Source organism: Callospermophilus lateralis, chromosome 5, assembly GCF_048772815.1.
Source record: "Callospermophilus lateralis isolate mCalLat2 chromosome 5, mCalLat2.hap1, whole genome shotgun sequence".
Taxonomy (NCBI): domain Eukaryota; kingdom Metazoa; phylum Chordata; class Mammalia; order Rodentia; family Sciuridae; genus Callospermophilus; species Callospermophilus lateralis.
In genome coordinates, this window is record NC_135309.1 from 123,139,137 (window position 1) to 123,153,654 (window position 14,518).

The following is a 14,518-nucleotide window of genomic DNA, read 5'->3' on the forward strand; positions in this document are numbered from 1 at the left end:
TTTTGGTTTTCATATTATTAACTCTAAGGGGATTTATTTTTATTTCTCATTACTCAACTGGAAAAAAAAGGCAACAGCAGAAAATTTCTCTTGAGTGAATGTTCACAAATTGTTTATATTGTGATAGCATTTAGAGAAGTAGTAAAGTAATTCAAGTCTCAATGTGGGGCCATTTAAAGGACTGTCATTCATTTCTAAAGGCACTTGAATTCAGCTCCTGATTCAAAATCACAAAGGAAAGAATTTTCCAGCACCTGAGCTTATTTCCAAAGAATATCAGGGTAAGGTGTAGAAAGAGCATTTTTCTCCAGAGTCGGAGAACCCTGAATTTGAATCCCAGACCTACTCTGTACTTGATCAGGGCCTTAAGCAAGTTAGTTACTGTTTCAATTTCCTAATATGTGAACTCGGTCTAAAAATACCCACCTTTATATAGGATCATTGGAAAGATTCAATGAGATAGATTGATATAGATTGAAGTTATTGGTACCACGTGGGTGTATCAAAAATAGCAGTAGTTTTGTCATCCCATTCCTTTACCAAAACATGCAAGAATTGGTATTTGAAGGAGTTTTGTTGTTGCTTTAAGAGAATAACTCTGAAAAGTCTGGCAATTGTGTTTAGGTGACTACATAATCACAATTTAATTCACAACTACATTTTCATACTGAATTCTCACATCCCTGAGTCGTATCTCTGAATATAGTCATTGCTGTCCACCTCATCTTTGACAGCAGGACAAAGGACAAGATTACTTGTCAAAAAATTTCTAATTATCAACTGATAAGTTGGTATCTATGATCATATTTGACTAATTCTTTTGCTGTAAAGGAGAGGTCATGTTTTGCCTTTTCCTCGGAGTGTATGATTACAAAAACTCAAAGCCAAATTTTATAGAACCAAGAAATCCAATCGCTAATAGTGAGAAGTTATTCATCCATTTAATAAGTAGTATTTACAGCTTCTACAATGTGCCAGCCACTATTCTAGACTTTAGGGATTTAGACAGTCAGACAAGGGCCCAGATCTCATGACTTGAAAATTGACTCAGTCTTTAGTCCTGAATATTGTTGGCACTTAGTGATAAATCCAATGACTCTGAAGCAAATGGAATTTAGAACTGAGAAAGGAGTGAGCCATGCAAACTAAAAATAAAAAAATCTGATTCTCTCAAGTTTAAATTCCAATGGGCCCAGTTGAAAATGAAGAGGACCTATTAAAATGCACTGAGCTACTCAGCATTCCCCAAGTAAAACTTCAGCTGTTGGAATAAGAGCAAAACTTTCCACAGCATTCTTTTCCACATGGAACCAATTTTTTGAAAAAGCCTCAAGAATATCTCTAGAGGCTCAGTATTATATGACATTTGAAACTTGAAACCTGAAAGTGCACCATAATTTAAGGATTTAAAATATGGAACTAGTTGAGGGGATTTAGCATTCTAATCCCAGGGCCCCACAAACCTCAAACCCTACATTCAGTTCCGTGCTTACTCGCAGACTTGGGAACTTCTCTAGAGTTCAGTTTCCTCTTCTATAAAATGAGGACAATTGCACCTGTCAGAGTTGACTGTCTGCAATAGCAACCCAAAATCTCAGTGGCCTGACACAAGAAAAACTTATTTCTTGCCTACATTATGGTCCAAAACTAGTTGGCAGGATGGACCGGTTTGCCCTCATCAGTCAGGACTCAGATTTTTCAGTTACATGGTTCCATCATCTTCTAGAACCTTGTCTTTTCTCTGCATTCAGTTGTTGGATGAATAAAGAGAGAAGGTGGAGAGGATTACATGGTGTCTTTTCTGGGCCAAGCTGTAGGGTTTTTCCTCCCTTCTGTCTATATTTGAATAATCAGGACTCAGTCACATGACGACTACACCTGTCTGCAGGAACTTTGCAATGTAGTCTGACTATGTGCCTTGGAAGAAGAAATAGAATTTGGTGAACACAGAGTAGACCTCAACACAACAGAGCGGTGGTTTGGAGTATGAAGTAAGATTATATATAAAAGAACTCAGAAAGGTCTCTGGGTCAATAAGTACTAACTCTGGGCTGTTATTACTGCATTCCTAACTAGGCAAGGTCTGTCTTCTCCACTCAGCTTATACTGGATGGAGCAGAGAAGGCCAAGGCAATGTCTCGTATCTGCAGGGTTGACTATAAGAAAAAAAAAAAAAAAAAAAAAGAGAGAGAGAGAGAGAGAGAGAGAGACCTTTAAAGGTGTTCATGCCCTTTGCCTCCTTTAAAGACATCTTAATCCCAATTCATTTTGGATGCATTTTATGTAATTGAAAAGCGTGAGCAAGGAGAAGTGGCTGTCTTTCAGAGTATACTTCCAAATCATACCAGTTCTTTGGGGTCACAATTTTCCAGCATAAACTCATTACTATTAAGTTATTCCTTAACTATATGAAATTCTGAAAGAAGCTGAGGTTCACCAGATTGACTCTCTCAGTGTCCACAGTTTCTTTGCAACAGTATAAATAGGATCATACCAACATCTGCTATATCCTCCACTGTCTTTCCATTGAATTTAGAATTAAATCCAAATGGTCTATACAGCATCAGTATCTACCCTCCAAATTTCCCAGAATCAGCCCCTGCGTCCCTCTCCAACTTCATCTTGTTTTATTCTGTCTCCTACTCCATGCATGCATTCATTCAACAGCTATGCACAGTCTCTATTCTAGGCTCTGCAAAACAGCAGTCAGAAAACATCCCTGCCCTTGTGCTGGGGGTTTGCATTCTAGCATGATTCAGTCTTAGGGGACTTCCTGCAGGGAGAAAGCAGGAGCCCCGGGTTCCTTCCTGGGAGCCTGAGCTCATCTGTGCCCCTCTGATTGTTGTTTTGCAGGGAATGACGCCACTCCACTGGGCAGCTTTCCACAACCGACCTCAACACACCCAAATGCTGTTGAAGAAGGGGGCAGACCCCACCCTTGTGGATAAGGACTTCAAAACAGCTCTCCACTGGGCAGTTCAGGTGAGAGATTGACCAGTGGGCCCATCTCTAGTTTATATGTATAAAATAATATTAAAGATTTTCTAAGCAGGTCGAACGTGAAGGATGGAATTATCACAGGTACAAGGCCTGGTGTGGATATGACAGAGCAAGTAGGATGTACTCTGCCCTTCTCCGCTTCTTTTAAATCCAGAGGGGCAACAACAAATCTGTCACTTTAGAGCCTCTGCCTTGCTGTCTGTCTGCCTGCCTGTTCCCCCTCCCCCCGTCATACACACACACACACACACACACACACACACACACACATACACACCCCACCCTCTCTTTCTTCATCTCAGTACTTGCTGCTGGCTTAACAGTAACCTTCAAAGGATTACTGGGACAACCCCTTCAATGTCTTTGAATCATGACTCCGACTCTCTTTCTTCTATTAGAGTCCCGCACAGAGGCCTCATTGCAGGTGATCCTAAACTCTATTCTGAACCGTGAAAATAGTGGCCCTTGATCATAGAAGGGGGTCAATGCCAAAACACAGAACCAAATGTAAAATAACAGAAATCAGAGTAGACCTGCAAAGTCTTGAGTCCAAAGAGGGTAAAACAGAATGAGGGAAAGAATGGCAGCTAATGTGTACAGCAGTGCCTTCCATTTTCAAGGGGAATTATTACCTGGTGTAATAAATTAACCAAGAAGTTATCTGTTCCCTCCTTCAAGGAGCACAAAGCGCAGTCCTATGCTTCCTTTAACAGACGTGTGAGACCACTCTGTCTTTGGATGCGTAAACACAGACGTCCCTGCTGTTATTTCATTGACCCAGTAAAAGCACCCTTTCAAAACTGCTGCCAGCATCCTTGTGAGAGTCGTTTCTGCGGCCCTGACTCTGGTTTCACTCATTGTTTTCATATACCAAGCGAAGCGGAGGTTGGCACCTGGGACTTTCAGGACTGACACATGTGCCTGGTAAGGGGAAACAGAAGTGATTTGGAAACTGCTGTTTTTGTCCCTCCAAACTTGGCTTCAGTTACTCTGTACCAGAGCCAACCCCAGGCTAAATTGCAAAGTGAGCAAGACTTGTTTTTGTCATTTTCACCTGCCCTTAGCACCCTCCCACATACTTTCAGTATCTAATCACCCCACAGGCCCGCCTTCCCTGCCAGTCTGTGCCCAGGGCCCCCTGAGCTGGCGTCTAGCTAATCACAGGCCACCACTGTAGCAGTGGCCCCAGAACCTGGCTGACTCTCAAAAAAGTGCCCCATGATGTTGGTTCTCAGCTAAGGTAAAAGTGGCATCAGGATCAAGCATTTTCTGTATCGTCACCCTCAATACCTCTGCATTCTGATTCCATAGTTCTGGGATGTATGTGCATTTTGGAAAATTTCCCCCAGGTAATTCTGACTGACAGACCTCTCCCTACCTCTCCTCCAGCCCCAATTTAGAGCTGCTGACCTAGACCTGGCCTTGCAAGGAAATCACTAACAGTATTTGTGACATTACAGATTCCCCGACCCCAACTCCAGACCTTTTTAGTCTGATTCTGTGGGGATAGGACCACTGTTCTGATCCTCTCAGAACCAGTTTTCCAAAACTAAAAGGACAGCATATTCAATTCAGAAGATATGAGTTTGTATTGACAGACCTGGGTTTAATCTGAGGAGAGTCACCAATACCTGCTTGGCTTAACTATCTAGGTATCTTTGGGGGGTATGAATGAGGCCAGGCATATGGAAGTGACATGGAATGTGATATGGAATTGGAAGAGCTAATTATTTTATTCCTGATTTCTTCCCTAAAATTGTGGTTGTTATACCCATGCTTTCATATCCTGTCTCTCTACTAAATGATACATCTTTCAACCTGCTACTTTCATTAGAAGTCATCTGAAGAGCTTTTAAACAAGACTGGTGCTCAGGACCCAACTATTTAAGATTCTCATTCAGTTGTTCTGAGGGAGAGCTCAGGCATCAATATTTTTTAGAGCTCTCTCCTCAGAAAATTATAATGTATAGCTAGGGTTGAGAACAACTATGACAAATGAATCAAATTAATACCTTATCCACTTCTAGCCATGATGTTTACATTTTGTCCATGATTGTATAAATGTAATACCACCCTCATTTATTTATTCAATCACTTAATAAATATATCTTGAGCATCTACTGTGTTTCTGGCACTGGTAGTAAAATTATTAACAAGACAGGTACCTTTTTGTACTTCCACAATTGTATGCAATATCGTATGTGTAGTTGTGTGAGTATGTTTGCGTTCATTTTAATGAGGAAGGAGTCCACTTCTTTTTTTTCAGTTACTCAGTGAGAATCAGTGACTATCCCTGAAAGGTTAAGGATCATGGCTTTGCTCCGCCCCCTTTGCTCCCTTCTCTGTGGTTAGCAGTAAAATTCAGAAGCATGTGTTCTGCTCTTTACATTGCAAAGACAAAGGGTAATTCCAAATGTCAGTTGAAATCATGATTACACTCGCTTTCTTTAGACTTCTTGTTCATTTATAACACAGGACAGCATTGTACTCCTTAAAGTTTTTCCACATGAATGATTCTATTTCCCATTGTCATTTATTCCTTTTGATGAACTTCCTGTTTTTCTGTTGAACTATATAATGAGATCCCATTTAAAGCTATAGTACTTTGAAATAATAAAGCCTTTGTATTTAGCCCAGTTAACCAAAGCAGTAAATGATTGGAACATCAGGTTCAGAAATATGCTGGTTAGACTTCTTGCTCCCATGTCATAGGTCCCTTGGTAGCTGGTGATCCCCTTCAAGAGGCCCATCACTGTCTTTCTCACTCCCCTATCTGCTGAGAAGATGCCACTGCTTGACTGTACCTGGACTAGCAATGACCAGGGTTACATCCTCCCCATGACAATCACCGCAAATGGCATCTAGTTCCTTAGGGATATGTCCTTATCTACCTATGATGACGCCAACTTCTCAGGAGTCTAGCCTGGTATCTCCCTGCCGCATCTCCCTTTCATTCCTTAACCAGACATAAGTTTATTCCTGAGTTCCTTTCCCACTGTTCCTAGGAGAGTTTATCAGCTCCTGTGGCATCAACTACCATACAATTCTGAAGAGTCTCAGACAATAACTCCAGCTATGACCTCTCCTAACCAGAGACCCACATTTCCAACTCTCCTGAGCATCTCCCCACAATTTCCCACAGATACTTCAAACTCAATATAGTCAATCTGAATCTTTAATCCTACCTTCCTATCACACATCTTCATCCTCCCAGTAGCCCAAGCTGAAGACCTCTATATACTATATATATATGAATACCATTTCCTTATCACCCTCCACATCCAGTTGGTTATCAAAACCTCTCAATTCTACCTCCCCTCAACTTTCTCCCCTTCTTTCTATCCTCACTGTTCAGGTCAAGGTCCCAGTAGGAAAGAGATGGAACACTCAGATGTGGATCATTGAGGAGAGCATCTGAAGAGACTGTTAGCACATAAAATATGAGCAGGTTGCCATTAGGTCATATGGGCCTAAAGAGCATGGAAAGGAGGGATTGGCTATGAAGACTTTTTATTTTTATTTTTAGGGGATTAATTTGACTCACAGTTTCAGAGGTTCAGTCGATGGTGGGCCAACTCCACCATCTGAGGTGAGGTGAGGCAGAACATCAGGGTGGAAGGGCATGGCAGAGGAAAGAACTCAAGACATAGCAACAGGAAGCAGAGAGAGGACTCCACTCACCTGGGAAAAAATATTAACCCAAAGGCGCGTCCCCAGTAACCTGCTTCTTCCAGTCACACCCTACCTGCCTACAGTTACCACCAGTTAATCTTTTTCAGTGGATTAATCTACTGATTGGGTGACAGCTCTCATAATCTAATCATTTCACTTGTAAACATTCTTGCATTGCCTCATGCATGAGCTTTTGGGGTCACCTCATATCTAAACCATAATATTTTGCCCCTATACTCCCAAAACTCATGCCCATCTCACAATGCAAAATACATTTAGTAAATTTCTAAGCTGTCCCAAAGTATTAATAGTTTCAGCATTAGCCAAAAGTTAAAGTCCCAAATCTCATCTGAGATTCAAAACAAACTCTTCACCGTGAGTCAAGATCAAAAGCAAGTTACATATATCCGATCTATTATGGCACAGACTAAACATTTCCTTTCCACAAGGAGAAACAGCAGCATAAAGTTCTTTCTTTATCAAAGCAAGAACAAAATTCCACAGAGCAAATAAGTCTTGTAGTTCCACATCTGGCATCTGGAGCACACGGCATTGTTACCTCAAAGGGGTAGCTCACCCCTGTGAACTTGCTGATTATAGCCCACATGGCCTCTTTCTTGGCCTGTCTCTGTTCAATTCCTGCAGCTTTCTATGGTAGACATTCCATGTTACTGGCATCTCTTAATTTCAGAGGTCTCTACTGCATCTTAGGCTTCCTTCGTACATCTTTACACGTTGCCCCCACAGGGGTTATTGGCAGAGATTATTTTTCACATCCAGTTGGTTATCAAAACCTCTCAATTCTACCTCCTCTCAACTCTCTCCCCTCCTTTCTATCCTCACTGTTCAGGTCAAGGTCCCAGTAGGAAAGAGATGGAACATCAACCCTGCTCCACTTTTCCTGCCTCTCATGCTTTCCTTTGAAATCTTGGTGGAAACCTCCATGACCTCATGACATTAGGATCCCTGAATTTCTGTAGAACCTACATCACGTGATTTCACAAGCCAAGGTCTTGTGCCATCTTGAGCAGTATCCGAGCATCCTGGGTCCACAACTGCAGCAACCTCTGAGTGCCAGGTGACTAAGCATAAGGAAACAAATCCTTGCACCACTCCCTCTTTCCATGGTACCCCCATGGTCTTTCTCAAAGGAATTTTTACTTTTACACGCTTGAGCCTGAGTGGATTTGGTATTGTCAATTCCTGAGATTCCCTCAAGCCATCTTTCCTATTGTTTCTCAGTTAAATACTTAGTATTTCTTTACAGGCTATAATCTCTTCAATAACCACAGCTCCTTAGCTTCAGTTTTACTTGCACTTTTCTGGCCAGACTCAACTCTTTCTGCTTCTTATTATCACAGTAAACTTTGCAAAAAGTCACCAGCAATATCCATGCCACCCTCAAATGCTGTGCTGCCTTGAGATTTCCTCTGACAGTTTAATTAGTCCATCACCTTTAAATTCAGCCCCACAGAAATTCTCAGGACATGAAAAATAAGCAATTTCTTTATCAAAATGAAACATGAATGGCCTCTAGTCTAATTTTCAGTAAAGTCCTTCTTCTCCTCTGAAACCTCATGAACACAGTCTTTACTATCCATAGTTCTATAGGCATTCTGGTGTTTTGAGCTTTCGTCAGAATTGATCATTAAGCTCCTCTTAGAATATTTTAAAGATTTTCCAGCTTGCATCTCTAAAAACATCTCTAAACTTTTCAAAAATTCTTCCCTCTCTTAAACTAGCTCCAAAGTCTTTTGAACCACATGGTCAAATTAGTCACAGCAATTAACCTTAGTACCAATTCCTATTTTAGTTAGCTTTTTATCACTATGACCAAGAGACTGACAAGGACAACTTAGAGGAGAAAAAGGTTTATTTTGGCTCATGGTTTCAGAGTTTCAGTCCATGGATGACTGACTCCATAGCTCTAGGCCCAAGGTGAGGCAGAACATTGTGGCAGAAGGAAGTGGTGGAGAGAAGCAGCTCAGAACATGGCAACCAGGATATCGAGAGTGACTACAAAGTCTCATTCTATTTTGGGCTGCTTTAACAGAATACCAGACAATGGGTAACTTATTTTTAAAGGAATTATTTCTCACAGTTCTTGAGACTCAGAAGTCCAACATCAAGAAACCTGCATCTTGTGAAGGCCTTAATGCTGAATTATTCCATGGCAGAAGGCAGAAGGACAAGAGAATATACATGAGAGAGCAGATGGAGGGAGTTGAGCTCATTCTTTATAAGGATGTCATTCCCACCATGATGAGACTATTCCTGAGATAACAGCATTAATCTATTCATCAATCTAATCATCAATCAAAGGCTCTACTTCTCAATAATGTTGCATTGAGGATTATGTTTATGTTTTTTTCTTTTTTCTTTTTTGGTACTGGGGATTGAACCCAGAAGAGTTCACTTAACTACTGAGCCACATCCCCAGCCCTTTTTATATTTTTATTTAGAGACAAGGTCTCACTAAATTGATGAGGCTGTCTTTGAAATGGAATTGCATTTTCTGGAATTACAGGCATGTATCATTCTGCCCACCTGGGATTATGTTTCTAACACATGAATCTTAAGGGATACATTCAAATCATAGCTTTAAGACATAGAAAAAGCTATAGCTATAATAATGCACCTTAACAGAAACTGTAGCCCTTGGTAGAATAACAAAACTAGTTTAGCAGGAAGAGAATTGAGGGATAAATACTCCAATCTCTCTTTCCTCCTACACCCACCTTCAGTCAATGCCACACACTTGCCAAATCCAACCAGACGCCAAAGGCCAAGGAGACATTCTGATGCAATTCACAGATACTGGCGGTGGACCCAAATGAGAAAAGAATATATGGAAACAATTTAGCACACTTCCATAGACCAAGCTTGTACCTTCTCTCTTCTGAACAGTGACAATAACTGGTATTCCTACTTTCATCACATCCCTTCTCTATATATTCTTATATTGTTATTGAATGTTTTCCAATTAATCAAAAAGACAACAACATAACTGTTATTTTAGCAAAACAGTTATGATGACTGTTGGTCATTGGCTCAAAAATCCTCACTGAGTTAATTTTGTAGTAAAGGGCAAACCCCTTAAGTCAGTACTTTACTGCTATAAACAATACCTCCACACTCTACCTCAGCCACCCACAAACCCTCCTTTTCAGTCTATATAGTCTTATCAAATCACACTGAGTTATCATTAACCCCCCCAATCCATCATAGAGATCCATTGTATCTCCCCTCCCCCAATTATTCTCTTTTCTTTGGGTGAAGTGCTTCTTTCTTTTTACATTCCTCACATCATCTCTTCCACCTGTAGAATTACAGAATTTCTCTTATTCTTTATTATTCCTCAAAGCCCAACTAAATGTCATTTTCTCTGTAAAGATTCCTTTCAGAGTTTTTCCATCCATGTTGTCTGACCAGCACTGTCTTGCACCTAGGGCCTGTGTTGCACTGAGGCAGGGATCTGTGTCTTCCCTTTTAGACTGTGTGCCTAAGAGCCCCGTGCCTTATTCATCTAACTGCTACTCAAGACCCAAAGCAGAGCTTTCTGAAGCTTAAGTCTCCAAAGATGTATTCACTGAATTCAGTCCCAAGAACAAATCCATGTCAAACTAGTGGGTTAATGGTTCATTGGGTTATATGTGTGGATATAATTTTAATTTAAATATTATTTAAATTTTAATTATTTAAAGGTTATTTAAACTTTAAAAATTATTTTTAGAGGAGTTTTAGATTTGCAAAACTTGAGAAGAATGTACAGAGCAATTCTTCATATCCCCTGTACCCCATATGATATGCACAACCTCATCCATTATAATATATCTTACTAGAGTGGCATATTTGTTACAATTGATCAACCTATATTAGCACCCCAAATCCATAGTTTACATAAGGGTTCACTCTTGGTTTTGTACATTCTATGGATTTTGACAAATGTGTAATGGCACAGAGCCACCATTATAATACCATATACTGTAGTTTCACTGTCCTAAAAATTCTCTGCACTTTCTTTATTCTTCCCACTGTCTCCCCCACCAAGCCCTGATCTCCATATTTTTATTTTTCCATTTATGTTTCCTCCATGACTTTTCATTTATTTTAGTGCCAACTAATATTCCATTGTCTGGATGTATCACAGTTTATCCATTTGCTTGTTTAAAGACATCCTGGTTGCTTCCAAGTTTTGCCATTTATGAATAATGCAGCTATAAATATTCATGTGCTGGTTATTTTTTAATATTTATTTCTTAGTTATAGATGGATGCAATATCTTTATTTTATTTTTATGAGGTGCTGAGGATCGAACCCAGTGCCTCACGCATAGTAGGCGAGTGCTCTACCCCTGAGCCACAACCCCAGCCCATGCTGGTTCTTATATAGACATGTTTTCAACTTCTTTGAGTTAATACCCCGGAGCAAAATTGTTGAATTATAGGGTAAGGGTATGTTTATTTTTGTAAGAAACCAATAAACTCTCTTCCAAAGTAACTATACCATTTTACAGTCTCTCTAGCATTTTACATTCCCTGTTGCTCTACACCCTTGCCAGAATTTGATGTTGGTGTTCTGGATTTTGATCATTCTTATAGGTGTATAGTGATATTTCAATGTTTTAATTTGCATTTCCCTGAAGACTTCTGATTTGGAGCATCTTTTTATATATTTGTTTGACATTTGTATATCTTCTTCATCGAGGTGTCTATTAAGGTCTTTGGTGCATTCTAATTGCATTATTTGTTTCTTATTAGTAAGTTTCACAGGTTCTCTGAATATTTTGGACAACATTCCTTTATCAGATGTGCCTTTGGCAAGTATTTTCATTCAGCTTGTGTCTTGTTTTTTCATTGTTCTAACAGTGTCTTTACAAAGCAGACATTTTAAATTTTAATGAAGTGAACTTTATCAATTCTTTCATGGATCATACTTTTGTTACCATATCTAAAAAGATATCGTCAATCCCAACATCATTTATGTTTTGTCTTATGTAACCTGAACGTTTTATAGTTTCATGTTTTATGTTTAGGTCTCTGATCCATTTTGTGTCAATGTTTCTGAAGGACACAAGGTCTCCTGTGTCTAGATTCATTTGTTTGCATGTAGATGTCAATTGTTCCAGCACCATTTGTTGAAATGACTATCTTTTGTCCATTCTGTTGCCTTTACTCCTTTATGTAAAGATTAGTTGGATATTTATATCTATACACACACACAAAGATTTTAATATATCTATTGAATATACATGCATATATTTAAATATATATGTATACGTATATACTTTTTATTCTTTTCCATTAATCTATTTGTCTATTCCTTTGCCAATACTATATTGTTTTAATGACTATAACCTTATAATAAGCCTAAGAGTCAGTCCTCCAACTTAATTCTTCTTTTCAATATTTTTTTGGTTGTTCTGAGTTTTCTGCCTCTCCATGTAAATTTTAGAACCAGAACAATATCTACAGAACAATTTCCTGGCATATTTATTTGAAATGCATTTAATCTATATATTGAGGTGGAAAGGACTGATATTTTGACAATATTGGATTTTACTAACCATGAGCATGGAATATTTCTCCACTCATTTCCTTATTACGCTCTTATACATATTTTGTTAGACTTATACCTGCATATTTTATTTTAGGGGTGCTTATGTAAATGGTATATACATTTTTGCCTTAATGCATTTCCTGTTACTATAATAATATCTGAGACTTAGTAATTCTAAGGAAAAAATGGTTTATTTAGCCATAGTTCTGGAAGTCCATGAGCATAGTGCTAGCATCTGCTTGGCTTCTAGGGAGGGTCTGTTGCTGCTCCAGGAAGGACATAGAATCAGAAGGCAGTGAGGCATGTGCAAAGAGACGGGGAGGGGAAAAAGAAGCTGACTCATTTTATTACAACCCACTCTTGAAATAACTAACCCTTTCTCATGGGAACTACATTTATCCTTTCATAAGGATGAACCAACCCCTCACATGACTTAAGTACCTCTTGAAGATGCCACCTCTCAGTGCAATTACATTAGAAATTAAATTTCACCATGAGCTTTGGAAGGGACAACCACATCCAAATGACAGTAGGTTTTATTACAAACTCGAATTGTTCATTGGGGCTGTATAGGAAAATAATTGACTTTTGCATATTAATCTTGTAACCTGTGAATTTACTAAATTTGCTTCTTATTCAGGGTGTTTTATTTTGCTTTAGTTTTGTAGTTGCTTCTTGTCTATCTTTCCAGGTTTTCTGTATAGACAACCACATTATCTGCAAAGAGAGATACCTCTTCCTTCATAATCAGTGTGTGTGTGTGTGTGTGTGTGTGTGTGTGTGTGTGCATGCGTGTGTGTATGTGTGTGTGTGTATTTAATTTCCTTTCTTTATCTCATTCTTTCATTTCTGTCCTCTTTGTTTCCTTAGTCTGATCAGAGGCTTCTAAATTTTATTGATCTTTTCAGTAAACTAGCTTTCGGGTTCACCAATCTCCTCTGTTCATTTCCTGTTTTCAATTTCATTGATTTATGTCCTAATTTTCATTTTCTTTTCTCCTGCTTACTTTGGATTTAAATTGTTCTTCTTTTTATAGTTTTAGATTAATATTTGCAATCCTGTTTTCTATTTGCTACTTTTTTCCTTGGTTTTTGTCTTTAGCCTTTTTTCTACCTTTTGTGCTTTTAGTTGGTATCTTACACAATTCCATATTCTCGCCTATCTTAACATATTAGTTGTAATTCTTTACTTTTTTCAGTGGAAGCCTTTTACAACAAATCCAAGTGCACTTTCAATTAACTCACAGCTGGTGTGAGTACTTTATAATAACAACAAAAAAATCTCAGTTCCTTCCACTCATCTCTTGTATTGTTGCTTTCATCCATTTCATTCATTTGTAAGCATAGATCAATAAATATATTTATCTATATAAAGATATATACATAATGATACATAGTTGACTTCTGTATTGCTATTATGATTTTGAACAAACTGTTATCTGTTAGGCCAGTTAACAATAAGAAGATTTAAAGTTTTTTTTTTTTTACTTCCGTTTAGTTCTTCTTCTGTGTTCTTCTTTCCTTTATGTAAATCAGAACTTCTGGTTTATATTTTCTCTTCTAAGGAAATTCTTTTAAAGTTTATTGCAAAGCAAATTTACCAGCAGCAACAAATTCTTCAATTTTATTTGTCTGGGAAAGTATTTATGTCTTATTTGTTTTTAAAGGAAAATTTCACATAGTACAGATTTCCAGATTGGTAGGGGTTTTTTCTTCTCTCAGCTTTAAACATTTCACTCCATTTTTTTCCTTCTTGCATTGTTTCTGAGAAGTCTGATGTAATTCTTATCTTTGCTTCTTTATAGGGAAGGGTTTTTCCACCTGTTGACTTCTTTCAGGATTTTTTTGTCTTTGATGTTCTGTGGTTGAAAAATACATGCCTAGGTATAGGTTTTCTTTATATCTGTCCTTCTTGGTGTTTTCTGAGCTTTGGCATCAAACATTAATTTGAGGAAGTTTTCGGTCATTATTAATGTTTCAGTGATTTCTCCTCTTCCTATCTCTCTTTCTTCTCCTGGTATTCCAGGAGAATACCTGTATGTTATAGCCTTGATGTTGACCCACATTTCTTTGACATTCTGTTCTGCTTTTTACAGTCTCTGTTTTTCTATTTGAGAAGTTTCTGTAGAGAGATTCTTAAACTTAGAGATCCTTTACTCAGTTATGTTCAGTCCACTAAATTCCATAAAAGGCATTCTTCATTTCTGTTAGTGGTTTTGATCTCTAGCATTTCCCTTTGACTCTTCTTTAGGAATTCCATCACTCTTCTTACTTGCCCATATGTTTTT

General features: G+C 38.5%; 1 protein-coding gene across 1 annotated transcript in view; it reads left to right on the forward strand.

Annotated features, from left to right (window-relative positions):
• Window positions 1–14,518, forward strand: part of Ankrd55 (ankyrin repeat domain 55) — a 69,416-nt gene that overhangs the window by 25,243 nt on the left and 29,655 nt on the right. Inside the window, exon 5 of the mRNA XM_076857696.2 lies at window positions 2,854–2,982. Within this exon, the coding sequence (XP_076713811.2) occupies window positions 2,854–2,982 (129 nt within the window). The remainder of the gene's footprint in view (window positions 1–2,853; window positions 2,983–14,518) is intronic.